Raw genomic sequence first — 17,126 nt, 5'->3', positions numbered from 1 at the left:
TAAATTCATTTTCATGACCTAGATAACCTCGGCCTAGACCAGGCTGAATTTCCTTTTTTTATTGTTTTAAAAAAGATGGAGAATCAATTAAAGATTCACTCATTCAATTTGGATCAAACGAAGTTAAAACTCGATCAAAAGCCCCTTGATCATGTTTTTTTATTTATATAAAAAAAAAGAATCGGGAGTACTAAGGAAGAGAGAATGTTGACTGACAATATATGAATGCCTGTCTTTCCGGAATCTTTGCAAGATTTGACGTTACACAATCAAAATGAAAAAACAACCATCCAATTCTTGAATTCTTAAACAAACAAACATAATCAACTAACTTTTGCCTTCCTTTTGAGCTCATTGCTCTCACGACAGACACCTCATCAATCCATCCATCCAAACATGCACCCCACGGCCCCCCATCACATGCTACATGGCACAGAACAGAAACCAACACCAATCAAGACATAGTAAATTCTTCGAAGAACACCAATCTGTTGAGTCATTTGGTGGCTGGTCTTATCTCCCCCCTTCTCTCCGACCAAGGACAAGGTGTGAAACATCCCTTATGTTTGTTCATTGCATAGAACCATTTCTTTTCTTCTCGTAATTTTATTTCCTACGAACTTTAAAGATGGTTCGTGCTCTTGAGCAAGAACAAGAAAATTATAGGTCTAGATTGTATCATTTCAAAGGGATGAATGAGAATGCAGGCGGTCGGCATGCTAAGAGCTTGAGCTCGGATTGTAGTTCTAGTTTGGCACAATACTCTTCAATGGATGATAGAATAACATCTAGAGGCCATCAGCCTCCAAGACCTGTTAATGAAAAGGGTCCCAGATCAAGGTCAGGCAAGGATGAAGCCGGCGCTGCAGGAAAAGATAATAAAAATCCAGGCAAGTCAGATTTTTTTTTTTTTTTTTTAAAAAAAAGAAGTTCATGTCCAAATATCTCATTTCATTGATTACTAATGTATGTCATCCAATATCTCATCTTTTCTTTTTTGGTGAAAGGAACATCATGAAAAGATAGTGCTTGTTTGCATTTATTCGATTTTGGCAATTAATATGATTTTTGCTATGATCTCCTGAGGTTTGATTCAGAAATGGAACAGATGAAGGAAAGGTTTGCTAAATTGCTCCTTGGAGAGGATATGTCTGGTGGAGGAAAGGGTGTCTCTTCAGCTCTGGCATTGTCAAATGCAATTACAAACCTTGCTGGTAGGTTGACCTTTTAAATTTTTCCTTGCAATTTTCTAATTTTCATGTTCTCCAACCCCAGCAGGAAAACAACTCCATTGAATTCCTGCAGATTCCCCGACAAACATGGTGGTACTTGTATGTCTATTGGATTCAGATGGTTAATATTCCAGTTTTTTCTTGTCTAAAAACTGGTCATCCATGATTTTGTCTTTCTTAATTCGTCAGTAGGTTTCTCTCATTTTATTCCATCCTATATGCAGCTTCTGTGTTTGGCGAACAACGACGTCTAGAGCCAATGTCACCAGAAAGAAAAGCAAGGTGGATAAGAGAAATTGATTGGCTCTTATCTGTAACCGATCACGTTGTCGAACTTGTTCCTTCCCAGCAAAAATCCAAGGATGGATCAAATATGGAGGTAACGGTCTCTCTCTAATGCATTTCTTCAAATAAAAGCTAAGAATTTTGCATTTATTGATTGAATAGATAATGGTGACACGACAACGAAATGATCTTCATATGAACATCCCAGCTTTGCGCAAGCTTGACGCAATGCTTCTTGTAAGAAAATGAGACTTCTGTTTCTCTTAATTTATTTGAGCTTTATATATGAACATTGTTAAATGTGGATTGCAACAAATTTAATGCATCCCTCGAAAATGGTTTTGCAATATTCAGGACTCCCTAGATAACTTCAAAGACCAAAATGAGTTTTATTATGTTTCAAGGGATTCCCCTGAGTCAGAAAAAGGAGGCACCAAGAGAAAAGATGATAAATGGTGGCTACCTACTGTCAAAGTCCCTCCAGATGGCTTATCAGAAAGGGCTAAAAAATTTCTTAATTACCAAAAGGACTCTGTGAACCAAGTTCTCAAAGCAGCCATGGCTATAAATGCTCAAATTCTTTCAGAAATGGAGATTCCTGAAAACTACATTGAATCCCTTCCCAAGGTAAGAAGAAAACGCAACAGTTCCTATTACAATACTGCATACGAGTTTTGAATGCCTTTGCTATCTCCCTAATCGCATTTCTTTCTGGTGCTTTGGCAGAATGGGAGGGCTAGCCTCGGAGACTCGGCGTACAGGAGCATTACACTAGAGTACTTCGAACCTGATCAATTTCTGTCCATTATGGACTTGTCATCAGAACATAAAATCCTAGACCTCAAGAACAGAATAGAGGCCTCCATAGTGATTTGGAGAAGGAAAATGAATCAGAAAGATGGTAAATCTGCTTGGGGATCTGCTGTCAGTTTGGAGAAGAGAGAACTCTTTGAAGAGAGAGCAGAAACTATCTTACTCCTTCTCAAACAACGCTTCCCTGGACTTCCTCAATCTTCACTAGATGTTAGCAAAATTCAATACAATGAGGTAAACATAGGATCCGGCCCTTTCATCTGGTTTTTTTTTTTCATATTACACTAGGAGCTGAATGATCGCCTTAATCAACAAGCGTCGTAAAGAAAAACCACCAGCCTTATGCGTACCTTCATACTACTTTTTTTGCCATTCTAGTCATGTTCATAAAACCAAAAGGCTAACGATATATTCATGTCCTGAAAGGATGTAGGGCACGCTATCTTGGAAAGCTATTCGAGAATTCTAGAAACCTTGGCCTCGACAGTCATGTCTCGAATTGAAGATGTGCTCTATGCTGATCATGTTGCTCGAAATCCATCTCACGCAGGACACGTGAGGAACACGTTAAAAGAGGCACCACAAGTACTGGTTTCTCCCAAAGAAGGGATGGAGAAGAAGTCAGAAGATACGAACGCTTCAATGACACTGTCTGATTTTATGGGTTGGGGTCAGGAACAAAACGACACTCCAGCAAAGAAGGATCCATTTGGATCAGATGAACTACTCAAAGATGACGATAAGTATACACAGAAACTTGCTAACATATCGACCAACCGGAAACCTTCCTATCTTGACAATCTAGGAGCTTCACGTAGCCCAACAGCACGCCATTGATAGCATTATAGAGGGAGAAAAATGAACACGTACAGAAAAAAGAAAAAGTGAAGAGAGGGAAAGAAAGAGTGAGAAAGCCCAACACTAAAATGTGTATTTTCAGACCCTTTATTAAAAAGGTCCTTTTGGTTTGTGAATTTCTGACATATTTCCATTCCATTCCTTACTTTTGTAAATAGGAAGAATGAACATGAGTGAAAAACCAAGAGATTTCAAACATTTTGTTCAGTCATTCTGTACAAGAAATGGATTTGTAGGATTTGTAGTTCCTAGTCCGTCCAAATGTGTTCTTGGTAATTGTCTTCAGAGTAGAGCAAACCCGATAATTATGTGTGTGACTATGATTTACTCTCATTCCTTTTCTTTCTAGACATTTTGCCCACATGCTCTAAACTGTTCTCTCCACTGATTATATTTGTGTTTGAGAGTCAATAAGCTTGAGTGAACCTAGATAATTATGCCTGGAAGCAAGCAATTTAACATGCTACATGTGTAACGACCATATATCATAGTCATGCTAATAAAGAAAAAAAAAAATTAAATCTTATGGAATGCCCCGAAATGACAGAGGAATCAAATATGTATGCATTAATAACCAGGATCTTAAGTAGGATTTAGACAAACTCGCCAACCTTTAAAGTCAAAAGAAAGCATGAAAACATACAAACAAAGGGTTGACAGATCAGGATGCTAAACTAATTTAGAGTTTGCCACGAGGACCGAGCTTCGGTGGAAGTTGTGGACCCTTCTTGATTGGTAGAATGTCACCAGAAGCTGTAGCACTAAAATAAGCGAGGGTGGAGCCGCCTCCCAATATCAAGAACTTGAGCAACAATCCTCTCTTGGTGAATGGAGCTGCAAATGTCTCAAAGAATTTGCTCTGCAGTTCCATAAAAAAGCACAACACAAGGTCAATAAATAAGTACGGAAAACAATGCAAAATAGCCATGCAACATACCTATGAACCTTGGCTTAATTTGAAAACATAAACTTCTAGCTGTCTTCTTCTGTAAGTAGTGAATGTGCTAGGTGCTTGCGTAGTGCAAGGTAAGCCACAAGCATTGAGGATCTAGTGAATGATAATGGATTATTTCTATCAAGTTGACCGGAATTCTACTGATTCTTTAAGGCTAATGATACATTAACACCACTGCTCCGGGGAAAAACAATGTGGTAACTCGTTCAACACAAACAATTGCTGTAAAAATCTGGCACAGAGCAATACGCCTTAATTATCTAAATAATCATGCCCTCACATGACAAACCACCAAAACATCTGTACCCTGCTGATTCTTCTTTCCACTTGGTATATCAAATTACTCTTTGAGATGGATTGAATGTGTTGCCTCTGACTAATAGAATTTACTTGACCATTACAATACTCATAATTGTATATGCAATCTATGATGTCAACAATCCTCAGTGGATCATCTCAGAAATATCACTCTATCATGGAAGGAGCACACTCATTCTTTTTCTTTTAAGCCATTAGCTTAGCGTGAATCTCTATTGTGTCATCATGTTTTCCTACCAAGCCCTTGCAGTGTCAGGTTGTCATTGCTCAGTTGGCTAGAGCACCTGTTCAGTAAGCAGGATGTCTTGAGTTCAGCAGGCTCTCAGTGGAAGGCCCTCTATATCAACAGTTGCAAACTTATTTTGCACTAATCAATAACTATAATTTCCAGATAAATTACGTTGAACACCTTATATTTTGAGCGTGGTCAAAGAGCAATTTTATGAAAAATCAGGGCGAAAAGTATCCTCACACTCAAACAATAGGGTGTTTAAGCTAATTTCCCCTTAATTTCCTTACTTTGACCATTTTGCATTCCCTAGTTTAATTAAGTGGTGCCACAGAACGTAAAAAAGAACTGTTAATAGATTAAAAATTTGAGAGCTTGGGGCAAAATAAGCGAAGATAGAATTACTTATAAGGCCTTTTCACCATTGGAATTGACAGAAAATGGTGTCAAACCTGGAGAGGGTTGTATGGTGAAGGTGCATCAGATCCATACAAGTCCCATTGCCCAGTAGTGTTGCCCAAATCCTCCAAATCAAAGTAGACACTCTTGTCACCATACTTTGCGACCACAGCACCACTCCTGTTTTTATTTGTTTTTTAAGAAAACAGAGCACTGGTTCAGAAGCCTGCCGAAGTACATGCCATAAAGCTGAAAAAAAGAACAATAAAATGGTATATACATGCTTTTCATAGCTAGTCCAGAAAGTTTTGGTACCTCAAGCTTTTGGGTCTTAAGCCCTGGCGAGATGGTTTAACATGGAGCTTGGTTCCATTGAGGGAGCTACCACCAAGGCCTTTGATGGTGGCTGGTTGCACTGCAGCAAAGGTTGCTAGTGATGCCATGGCCTTGATTTTGGTTCCCAACTAACTGGTTTCTGTCTCAGGCTGCAAGAGAGTTGGGTTTTTGATCTTTTTGCATGAATCTTAACTAGGAAACGTGGCAGAATCGGTATTATCTTAAGAGATCTGGAGAGTCATTTGTGCATGCCAAGTGGATTGAAGCTGGATAGGCCTATCCATTTTACGATCGCTATACTCCACATAAATTGGCAGGCACCGCAAGCTCCATTACTATTGGTCCTCCTACACTCATAATTATTATTTTGCTTTATAAAAGAAAATGAAACACTTTTGTACAGGAGGCATTTTGATTTTTTTTTAATATAATGCCTATTAATCATTAAAAAATTGCTTCGGGAGTATAGGTTTTTTTCTAATTTTTCAAGCATGATAAAATTATTTAATTACCTTTAAATACAAATAAAATTACTTAATTTTTTTAAAGTTGAAACCTAGGGGTTTTACTTCTTTTCTTTTTCTAAATACAGTTAAATAAATAAAAAAGTTTACTCTTTAAATTAAAAAAATTAATCCATTCGTGCTTGAGCCTTTTGATCTTTTTACCTTTTTTTTGTTATTACTATGTTCATCGATTATAATTTGATCATTTAAGAATAATTTATTACTATTTAAATGAAAAGGATGTTGGAGCATATGGCGCACACACATTTCATATAGCATCTCTTAGCAACAAAAAATGCCCTTTCATATTGTAGTTGGAAGTGTCATCGCATTCTTTTCTAGTTGGTGTAGCTTGTGTCGGTGGTGATGGAGTAATTTGTTGGTGGTAAGGTTTTTTTTCTTTCCCCTCCCTGAAATTCCAACTTGGTCCTTTTTGTTGCCTTGTTTTCTTTTGATTTTTAATTTATATTATTGGCTATTTTATAAAAGTTTTATTTTTTTCAATTTCATTATTTAATCCCAAATTGTTGTTATTATTTTTTCTCAATTTGATCAAGAAATCTTTTTTTAAAACACTGCCTTGAGGAATTTTCAATGCCTTTGATTTTAGGCAAAGAGCATTCATGTCAAACATGTCATATTGATTTCCACTTTAGCTTTATAACTTGTTCTTATTTTAGTGTCTAGCCAAATAGACTCTAAAATAGTTCAAAAAAATTCTAAAAAAATTCATAGACTATTTTTAAATTATTTTTGGGTCCCTTGCGTATTTTTTCAATAATTTTATCTAATATCAGGTTGTAAACATATATTGTAAGATACAGACCGAATGTTAAAAATGCTTGATTTTTTCCAAAATTTCAAAAACTTTCAAAAATTCAATTCTTTTTCCTCATTTCAAAAATAGAAAAATATGTTTTGTTTTCATGTATATGGCAAAATTCTAAAGGTTTTTCATGCATATTTTCTAACAAAAAAATGTATTTTTATCATGTTTGAAAAATAAAAAAAATAAATATCATAACTAGTTTATGATTTTTCATTAGGGTTTGGCTAAAATTTTAAAAATACCATAAAAATTAATTTGTTTAATTAATATTCAGGGTATAATTTTACAACATAACACATACTTCTGTATTAAATTAAATAAATTAATAGCAATAAATATTATAAATTAGTTGTAGACTTTATTATTTGAGGCTATAAAATTATAATGTAAAGAATATCATCAGGTATTAAAGATACAAAATAAAAAATAAATGTGATGCTAAGATTTATACTCTATAACAATTAGAATTTAACACGTTAAGGTAGAGATTTTTTCACGAAAAAAGATCTGCCTTGAACCTTAGCTGAGACAAACAAATAGAAACACAATTTAGAATAACAATCAATCAATAATAAAACTTACCATAAATGAGGTGTATTGGGGGTGATATATATTCTGCTTGCACAAATAGTTTCATTGCCCAAACTCTTATAAATCATAAATTTTCTAATAATCATGATACAAAATAATGGCTCTCTTAAATTATAATTTATGATTAAACTCAAAATCCCATTCAATCTAGAAGATAGACCCGTCATTCAACATCTTGGACGTCATAACACTAAAAATAAGGGTTCGTATATCAATCATAGAAGAACAATAATTATTCACGATATTACATGGAAAAAGAGTTAGAAGCAATCAAGTACATTAGAATTTACCATGTTCCGATAATTCTTACCAAACTACGAGTATTAAAGACATAATTGACTAGGCAACCAGGAGTCATGTTTGACTAAGAAAAAAAAAAAGGGATCACAAGTTTGAATACGCATGAAGAACAAAAAAAAAAATTGTTTTATTTAAAGCGCACATGTCCTCAGTATAATAATTAATCAAAAATCTCAAATTAGTTTAGGATTCCCATGAGTATCAACATAGAAGTAGTTTGTATTAGGATTTAATAAATTCTCGTAAACTTAGAGTTATATTTTTAAATATAATTCAAAGCATCTGAATCAAAGATCAACAAAATGCTTGAAATATAGGGCTGCGTATGATTTCTCTTACGGACTTTTGTTGATTGGTCATTCCTTTTGTTAAAAATTTTGGATGTTGCCTTGGCTTTGGCGACGAATATGATTGCAAGTAAATGGGTTTAATATAAATGGAGGTTTGATGAGAGTGTGGACATTGAGAGTAGGACGACGACGACGAGAACAACAACGACTCAACCCAAATTACTTGGAAGTTGGACGAAACAATACCAAAATTTTATATTTGAAGTACTGAATGGGAAAGGCAAGAATGATACACATGAGCAAGAGAATAATTTTGTGGCCATGGACTGGTTGCGGGTTTCATTCTAAATCATGTGAAATTTGATGTGTAATCTTGATGCGTTAGGGAGATGAAGAAGGTGATTCATGACTATGCTCATAGTGATGTAAATTTGGGGTTTGATCCATGATGAAGAAGTTGGGATTTGTATAGAAATGGAAATGACCCAGGACTTATTTCATCTATAGAGGTAAGCTGCTGTGCACGATGGGTTAATACCAGAGCATTAAGTAGCTGAAGTGATATCCATGTTTGCTATCCTATGTTTCCTAAATTATGGAATCATACGTAAATGGTTCTTGTCTTTAAATACATTGATACGCAAGAATGTCTTTAAATGATCGATCGAGTTTTTCACCAGAGCTACCTCTTACATGCAAGCAGCTTGAGTTCTAACGTAACCATTCTGAATTGAAGCTCTCTGATTGCTTGAATCACTCTCAAGATAGAATAATTTAATGAAATAGCGTTTGAAAGCAACTGCAAAATACATCAGCAAGTGTTAAATCTATACATGATATACTCTCACTCTTAAAATTCCATGTAGTTTATAAAAAAAATATAAATCACATTCCCTTCTCATTCTACAAAGTGCCATAAATGAGATTTACCCAAACTGCAAGCCCTTAACTTAAAAGTTCTAACCACAAACAAATATAACATACAAACTGATGTAAGAATGTCCCTCTACTTTAGATATAAAATTTGGACAGAGGGGAAAAGCAGAAACCTGATCAGTCTTACAGTTAATTTGTGTCTATCTAACTTATAAGCTAATGTAATCAACTATCTTCACATTGCAAGCTTGTCTTGATGTTTTTCAGTGTGCATGATATAAGTGCGTTAACAGAATCCACAGATTCCATGGTTAGTTTGGCTGTGGGAGAGGTATTCGTTAGGATTTGGAATGCTATTGTTAGCAAACATCCCCCTTCGGTGCTCTTCTCCTCTTGCCTAGAAGTGATCACTAATGGTCTTGATTCGTGTCCATCAGGAAGAATTGAGAATCCTGATGGTAATATTGCTAGGTTGCTTGAATCACATCCATTAATCACAGATTGCATTCCATTAGTGTCCACTGGAGCATAAATTACCATGGATTCATAAGCATTCGTGCCGCTATCTTGGAGTACCCACATATTGTTTTCTTTAGATTTCATCTTCTGCAATTGAAAAGGGCCTGTTAGGACCATGAATAGAGAAATGCACATGAGATTCATGGTACGGTCTCCTGTTATTTGAGATGGAGAACAGCTTACTAGAATAGTTACTGCATTGCCTCTATCTTGTCCTTTGGCTAAGTTTGCAGTGGCTTGTACAGGTCCTCCATTTGACATGATATCCCACTACATTTTAAGCAAAAAAAAGAAAAAAATTGTCAGACAAGTTGCCTGATAAAACTTGTACTCGTTTGTTGATAATTCACAATTCAAAGCAGCAATAATATCCCGTCTTAATAGGATCTTAACTGAGTAATGTCATTTTTTGCAGTACCTCATTTCTACGAGCTTCGTCTCTTAAGAAATCAAACAGAATATGCGGAGGGACAGGCAACCACACAGAAGAAACTGCACACAAGATCAATCCAACAGGTTCACCAGGATCATTTAAGTTTTTCCTAGACGAAATCCTTATATCTTCTCCTGTTTTGCTTGATACCTTGCTCCATGTGTGATAGCTTGATGCTCCGATTGCTCGACAAAAGCTCCATGTCATTCTTTGTGCCAGTTTCAGAATGCTTTTCCTTCCAGCTAGTGTAGCAACACCTAGATTTTTACGTTTGTTTTTTCATAAACATTGTTATTTATAAAGATAGCGAACAATTGCACTGGAAAATATCGAAACATAGTTTGGCTTACCAGTTGAATCCTTGGTGGGAACGTTGGTTGCCATGAAGAAAACAAGCCGTTCACATTGGAGTTGCAATGTTGCCATCCAATGCCTTGCTCCAAAGGCTAGGCCGCTATGAACGACTGTCCGGAACATGGTATGAACTGTGCTTTTCTGGCATTCCAGGTGTTCTACCCAGATCACCTGACGAGATTGTTACAAACATGTATGTTAAATTGTTAAAAAAGAGAAGAAGACGATACAGCATTGTTATGTATATATGCTTGTCTCTATTAAATTTTAACTCTTGGTCTATAGAGCATGTACCTTACAATGGCCATTTGATTTATCCTCGATGATGCAACCAGAGGGGCGTTTTCTGCATTTAACGAGTGAAGCATCAATGTTGTCTTCAACTTTGTCAATAGAAACATCAACAATGGCCCATTGTTCAGCGTTAAGCTGCTTGCAATATCTGACAAAATAAACTTCTCTGGTGGGCACCATGGGTGTAAGCATCTGGACCTCAGCAAACATCTGCGTGGCACAGTTTTATATCTGGTTAACGAAATCCAATACTATAATTTCACAGATGCTAACACAAAGTCAGCCTCAATAGAATTGAATATAACCAAAAACATATTCCACGTAGCCTCCTCATAAGGTAATATCCTCGGTAATTAAATGTTACAACAGGCCTGAGCAACCTGCTTAATTAGTTGTTTTTTATGCTTGGATTTTTTTCATTCATCAAAATTAATAAATAAACAGGTGTCTTAGGCATTAATTTTTTCTGGGTGTTCGACTCTTGGTTTCACCTAGGAAATTTTCTCGATTATCAAGTCATCACCTCTAACTGTAAGTAAGAGTGAAGTCAAGGATTTTGACCTTCAGCTGAGCCAAAGGAGGAAGAGTAGATCTCCATTAAAGACAAGGTCCCACGTAAAAAAGATGCCTCATTTTCTGACAGCTGGGCCATATAAATATACAAGGAAAGTTCCTCCCCCGCTCTAAATTGAAGGGAAATGGCCACCTCCATCTTTCAACCTTGCTTTTTTTTTTTTTTCTTTTTTTTTTAATTATAACTTTTTCGTTATATTACTATATATGGATTTTGTATTCACTGAAATTGATGCTGATTTCCCACGCATAAAACTGTAGTTTTATTCAAGTATAAGTATTAGCTAGTTTAATTATACGAGATCTTGGTAAATGGAGCTGTCACTCACCAATTGCACTGCCCCATTTCTATTTGCACCTTCACCATTGCAGATAACATCAACAGTGGCCGCCTTTGAAATCAAGAATGGAAACATTTCCTTCCACCGATTCTGATTAAAGGGAAAAAAAATTGATGACATTAGTGAAAGGGGTCTAATCTATAATTAATTAATCAACATTAACTGTGTGTGTGTGTGTGTGGAATATTGCTAATATATATATAATATAATTATAATATCTCACCACATCCATAAAACTTTGAACTAGCGTTGGGAGATCCGCAAACACAACCCTGGTCTCTCTTGAAGCCTCAATGGATCTCTTCGGCCTTCCATTATTGCTTGAATTTTCAGAACCAAACTCTTTCGTGTACTCATCGTAATTAAGAATTTCACGACCTGTCTCAACACTTCGAACCCAAAGTGGTTCCCCCGCCGTAGCCATTTTCTTAAGCTCTTCCATTGCTTGATTAGCGATCTCCGTGATTCTTTTCTTGTCAAGTCCAAAAATTCCAGTGTAAAAATCTAGTGAACTTCTATTCTCTTGATCATTTGCAGCTGAACATGAGGCTGTTGCCCCTGGACTATATTTTCCGATGACCGCTCGAAGTTTTTCTACCTGCATTAAATGATTATGCATCATATTAATTTCTTCCAGCTAAGTATGATATTAATAATTAATAAATATTAATTGACGATTGCTGTTTAATTTTCTATAATAATTAATTTTTACGTGCTAATTACCTCGGCTTTGAGTTTTGCATTTTCGATACGTAATTGCTGTTCCTCGGTTGTTAAGGCAGTGCCTCTACTGGTGGTAGCGGTGCCACAATTTGGACAGCAAGCTTTGTTGATGGTCTCCCTCATGGTCTTGTTCTCTTCTCGGAGTTTATCCATTTCAGTTTTCAGCAGAGAGTTTTCATGGCGCTCTTGTATGGCCTGTAACATAACCACTGCCATGGTTATTAGATCAACAAGATAACCAACTAACCCCATTAAGTGACTTTCGATCTCACTTCTACGTACGTAGTACCTACACAAGTACCTTGATTTGGGTACGACGATTTTGGAACCAAAACTTGACTTGTCTAGGAGCAAGGCCTAGTTGCTTGCTTAATTGCTGCCTCTGCTTCTCATCTGGATGAGGAGACTCTTTAAATAGCCTGAACATTAATTAACATTCACATAATTAAGTTGAAGATTCATGGAGCTGGTTAAATATATATTATATATCACGTACTCTTAGATACATTCACAACTGTTAAGAACTGAACATTAAGGAATTCTTTTGTGTATTTTTGTTTTTTTTTTACGATGTGACAAGCATCGTTGAACATGTAAAACAAGGAAAATAAACTTTCCCACCGAATTTTTTACTAATCTTTTAGTCTTTTTTTTTTTTCACGGACGAAAAAATAAATGACTCGAACTACGAGCTTAGGATCCTAAATGGTAACGTATTGCTTACTCCGTAGAGAATATCATGGTACACAAGATTCATGAACTCAAAAAGAGTCTGCGTGCTGACATTTTAATTTCTTGATAGATGTGTTGAATAGAGAAATTATTCACTTCTTTACTTTTCTCATATAAGATAAGATCCATAAATGATTTTAAAAGCAAACTCGTATTTATGTGAAAGAGAAAAATACAACTAGTTATACACCTAATAATTTTAATTTGTTGGATATACAATTCAAGTTATTTTAGTAAAGGAGTCATTGCCTTAATTGGCAAACCATGCACATATATCTTTAGCCCCGTATCTACCTACCAAGCTAACAAAAGATTGAACCTACATATAGAGTATTCTTAATAACCAAAACGCCTTTTTTTTTATCATTCATTAATTTGAATATATATATATATATATTGTACGGTATAAAAGGAGTTGTAAATATATAAATTCACAATATGAGGATATTGATATACATACATGTATTAATCAACAAAAATAAATTAATCTAGTCTGGGGTAGGAGTAAATGAGAGAGATGAAAATACATACGCTTCCATTTCTCTGATTTGCTCAGCGGTATGTCTATGGTATTTCTTTCTTTTTTTCTTCTTGTTTTTGTCATCATTATCACCATCACCATCACCAATATCATCCTCATCATGCTCTCCTTCACCTTCAAGATCATTATCTGATCTTGATCTCATGGGCCCTGAGGTCTCACTACTAATTTCCACGGTTTCTTCTCTTCTTCCTCCTCCACTCCCTTCATCCCCCTCCTCCACCTCCACGCTACCCGCTGCTGCCGCATGACTCACATTTGCGCCGCGGAATATTCCAGCCTTCAACAATAAATAAAAACATTACAGTGCATCACAAGGGTTTAGACCTTAATTAGCTAGATGCACATCATGCATGCATTTTTATGTACGTGTGATTCATGAGATTAATATATACCCACATCGAGCTATCAAAATAGAAAATACTTCCCCTTCATAAAAGAAAATAAAACATATGCAGAAAAAATGGACGGGGTAAAAATATTGGTGGGATTTGAAGATGGTAGCCGGAAAACCTCAGAAAAAAGAAAAGGAAAACCAAGCTATGTAAAAAGAAACAAAAAGATGTGTGCTTCCAATTAATACGAGAAGAAATTAAGAGAAAGATTATGAAACGAGGAGTGGTGGTTAAAGAGAGCTTACAAGACTAAGAGACAGAGCAGGAGAGGCAAAGAAGTCCTTGATATGAGAATTGGGTGGATTAGACATGTCGACGCCCATGGCCAGTCTGAAAGAGGTTGTTCTTCATCTGAGGAGCCTCACGGAGCAAGGCAGCTACAAGGCTTTTAGAGAGAGAGAAGAAAGTGGGCCTCGTTGATTTAAGGATATAAAAACAAAATGAACTCTCGAGGAGGTGATCTTATAGAGAGCGAAAAGAAGGCTGGTAGGAGTTGACTGTTGGATATTGTTGGGAGTGGACTATGTGAACATCCAACTAACTTACAAGCAGTTTGAATCTATGGTATCCAACGGTATTTTCTGTTCCATTTAAGTGGCTTGATGATCAGCTTAGTGGCTTAGACCTTTTCTGCTATTTTTTTTATTTTATTTAATTTAATTTCCACTCAAACATCCCTCCTCAAAGCCCTTGTTACCTTTTGGTTTTTCACTTCCATGGTTAATTTTATTTTATTCTCTTTTCCACAGCGAATTAGGAGTGAAATAACCATGACTTGAAGCCATTTTCCTATCCTCAAATTAATACTTTTATACGGCTAGCTTAACTGGCTAAAGTTTTTTTTATTATTATTATTTCTACTCAGTTCCAGTAATTACTTATCGCATCCAGTCAAGCTTTTTCTGAAACGGTTCAGCTCATCCATAATATTTTTTTATTTCAAACAGGAAATTGACGGCCTCTTCCACGATATGTGTACGCGCTAGCGCCAAGGGTTGTTGTTGCTTTTCTTATTCATTCTTCTTCTTCTTCTTTTTACTGTATTTGTTATAATACATGCTGAGCAGGACTAAAAGTTAATTTTAACATAAAAAAGTTTTAAAAAAAATCAATTGCGAATTTAGAACTTAAAGCGTTCATTAATTAATAAAATTAATCAATAATATGTGTTAATAAATGATGAAAAAAATTAGTAATGATAACTAAAGGCTAAATCATAAAACTAAGAGATAAAAGTATATAAAACAACATGACAATATTGCCTTGCGCTTTGCTATTTGATTTTTTTTATTTAATTATATAAAATATATATTTTTAAAAAAATTAAAATTAAAATTTGATTGAAATAAAATAATTTGCTAGAGAGTTCCCCTTATGCTTATTAATTTAGCTTGGTTTTATGACATGGCTCTTTGTACCTCTTTGTACAGTCTAGATTTTAAATTAAATTACATTAAAATTTGTTTGATGTAAATGCTTGACCTAGTGGGTATAACTGTTACTCGGTCATTCTATTTAAATTTTGATTAGATTTTAAAAGAATATTTCAAGCCACTATTTTTTAAAAATTTTGAGATAAAGGTGTTTTTTTTAATTGATCCAGGATAATATATATAACATAAACCCAATCAGGTTTAGTAAATTTATTTTTTTAATTAAATTTTTAATTTAATTATATAATAACAAAAATAAACACATAAAAGAAAGCGAGTAATTGAAATAATAAAAAAAAAATATCATTGAAGGATTATACAAAAAAGAAAAGGCTTGTAAATATTAAAAAAAAAAACATATCATAATCTTATTAAAAAAATCAAAATTAAATTATACTTTATTAAATAAGACCCCCAATATATTTTTAATTAATTAATTTAAATAAATTTCAAGTCTTGGTTTGATTTGAAAAGGGAAAGGAAATATTTTAACACGACATTGTTTCTTTTATTTTGATCATGTTTTAGATTAAAATAAATGAAGTCATGAATTTGCTCGGGTTTAATAAAAAAATTTCTAATTCATATTTCATTTAATTATATAGCACTAAAATTAGCAATTCCCAAGAAAGCAATCAAATTAAACAAAAGATAAGAACAAAATAATCATTAAGGGCTGTATAGAAAGACTATTTGCTAAAATTATAAAAGAATGCCATAATATAATTAATTTGAAAACTAAATAAAAATTAAATGATATTTAATAAATATCTTAAACATATTTTTAACTAATTTATTTGAATGAATTTAAATTGAAATTGAATGAAAAAGACAACTCCGTTTAATTTGTTTTTAATATTAAGATAATGACATTCAAAATTGATTTGGTTAAACACAATTTAACACTATAAAAAAAACTTAATAATATTATAAAAAAATCTTATTAATCTTTTTCAAAAAATATGTAAAAATTGAATGTATTTAATAAAATAATATCCAAAATATATTTTTAATTAAATTATTTTATTAAATTTAAATTAAAAAAGAAAAAAATTGAAGTTAAAAAAAGCCAGGTGCTCATGTTTATAAGGGGTAGTGTGTGAGCCATAAAATGAAAGGCCACTGTGAGCCTACTTGTTTGGCCTTTTCTTTTATTTTGTTTTTTAATTGGCTCAAATGACGGACGACCATCCTTTTTGTCTTAATTTTTTTTTTTATCGAACAACATGTAATCTAAAAAAAAAAAATTAGACTAAAATGGAAACTGAAACAATTGTGGAGGAAAAATGTAAAAAAGAGGTCCAAATTGAGTAGTGAAAAAATCACCTTTATTTTAGCCTGAATGTCAAATTAGGTCCCTGCATTTTCAATTTGTTTCAAGCAACAAAACTGATTTTATTTTTATTTTTTACAAATCAAACATCAACTAAATGTTTGAATGATTTTTTGATTCCTTAAAAAATTCATAGTAAGCTAGTCAAACATGCCCAAATCTGAAATAAGGTAATGTACAAGGATAAAATTGATAATATATAATTTTAAAATGCTTTCATGTTATAATATGTACAAAATTCAAAAGCTTTATTCGATACTTTTTGACTTTAAACTTTTAAACATCTTTTAGAATACTGCCAAAACTATTTTTATTGGCTTTTGGTGCAAGAATCCCAAAAGCTCCAAATAGGCTAAAAAAACATCATGATGCGAAACGAGTTCTAAATTTTACGTTTTGAACTCTCTCTCTCTCTCTCTCTCTCTCTCTCTCTCTCTCTCTCACACACACACACACACACACACACGATCGAACGAAATCTAAAATGGATGTTATTTTAAAAAGTGAAGGTAATAAATTTAAGTATTACAAGTTGTATATATTTTTTTAATGCATCAATGTTTGACATGGAATTTAAGTGAGTCTCTTACAAGTTTATTATATCTTTTTTATATATATTTTAAAAGTATTTTTAAAAA

At 34.0% G+C, this 17,126-nt stretch overlaps 3 protein-coding genes across 3 annotated transcripts; 1 reads left to right on the top strand and 2 right to left on the bottom strand.

The window, feature by feature from the left end:
* Positions 1-1,060: 1,060 nt before the first annotated feature.
* Positions 1,061-3,591, top strand: LOC118037892 (rop guanine nucleotide exchange factor 12). Its single transcript, XM_035044044.2, has 6 exons — positions 1,061-1,214; positions 1,457-1,611; positions 1,680-1,754; positions 1,872-2,144; positions 2,244-2,564; positions 2,757-3,591. The coding sequence occupies exons 1-6, from the start codon at positions 1,100-1,102 to the stop codon at positions 3,165-3,167; spliced, it is 1,350 nt and encodes a 449-aa protein (XP_034899935.2). The 5' UTR covers positions 1,061-1,099; the 3' UTR covers positions 3,168-3,591.
* Positions 3,592-3,729: 138 nt separating this feature from the next.
* LOC118038102 (photosystem I reaction center subunit VI, chloroplastic) lies at positions 3,730-5,631 on the bottom strand. The gene is made up of 3 exons (XM_035044411.2): positions 5,405-5,631; positions 5,143-5,269; positions 3,730-4,047 (listed from the first exon to the last, which is right to left on the bottom strand). The coding sequence occupies exons 1-3, from the start codon at positions 5,530-5,532 to the stop codon at positions 3,868-3,870; spliced, it is 435 nt and encodes a 144-aa protein (XP_034900302.1). The 5' UTR covers positions 5,533-5,631; the 3' UTR covers positions 3,730-3,867.
* Positions 5,632-8,780: 3,149 nt separating this feature from the next.
* Positions 8,781-14,162, bottom strand: LOC118038101 (homeobox-leucine zipper protein GLABRA 2). The gene is made up of 11 exons (XM_035044410.2): positions 13,968-14,162; positions 13,318-13,607; positions 12,356-12,473; positions 12,055-12,249; positions 11,555-11,929; positions 11,320-11,421; positions 10,418-10,627; positions 10,120-10,294; positions 9,755-10,026; positions 9,520-9,606; positions 8,781-9,423 (listed from the first exon to the last, which is right to left on the bottom strand). Exons 1-11 carry the CDS (start codon positions 14,043-14,045, stop codon positions 9,043-9,045), a joined length of 2,283 nt encoding a protein of 760 aa, XP_034900301.1. The 5' UTR covers positions 14,046-14,162; the 3' UTR covers positions 8,781-9,042.
* Positions 14,163-17,126: the final 2,964 nt, after the last annotated feature.

The sequence above is a fragment of the Populus alba genome, chromosome 3 (assembly GCF_005239225.2).
Source record: "Populus alba chromosome 3, ASM523922v2, whole genome shotgun sequence".
In the NCBI taxonomy this organism is placed as follows: domain Eukaryota; kingdom Viridiplantae; phylum Streptophyta; class Magnoliopsida; order Malpighiales; family Salicaceae; genus Populus; species Populus alba.
This window is presented reverse-complemented; position numbering and strand designations above follow the sequence as displayed.

Excerpts from the sequence above, each read along its gene's own strand:
- LOC118038102 (XM_035044411.2), bottom strand. The coding sequence starts at position 5,532 with ATGGCATCACTAGCAACCTTTGCTGCAGTGCAACCAGCCACCATCAAA. Across the intron at positions 5,270-5,404 it reads TTAAGACCCAAAAGCTTGAG|GAGTGGTGCTGTGGTCGCAA; the intron begins GTACCAAAACTT and ends AAATAAAAACAG. Across the intron at positions 4,048-5,142 it reads CACCATACAACCCTCTCCAG|AGCAAATTCTTTGAGACATT; the intron begins GTTTGACACCAT and ends ATGGAACTGCAG.
- LOC118038101 (XM_035044410.2), bottom strand. The coding sequence starts at position 14,045 with ATGGGCGTCGACATGTCTAATCCACCCAATTCTCATATCAAGGACTTC. Across the intron at positions 12,474-13,317 it reads CAAATCAGAGAAATGGAAGC|GCTATTTAAAGAGTCTCCTC; the intron begins GTATGTATTTTC and ends ATTAATGTTCAG. Across the intron at positions 12,250-12,355 it reads ATCGTCGTACCCAAATCAAG|GCCATACAAGAGCGCCATGA; the intron begins GTACTTGTGTAG and ends GTTATGTTACAG.
- LOC118037892 (XM_035044044.2), top strand. The coding sequence starts at position 1,100 with ATGGAACAGATGAAGGAAAGGTTTGCTAAATTGCTCCTTGGAGAGGAT. Across the intron at positions 1,612-1,679 it reads AGGATGGATCAAATATGGAG|ATAATGGTGACACGACAACG; the intron begins GTAACGGTCTCT and ends TTGATTGAATAG. Across the intron at positions 2,565-2,756 it reads GCAAAATTCAATACAATGAG|GATGTAGGGCACGCTATCTT; the intron begins GTAAACATAGGA and ends ATGTCCTGAAAG.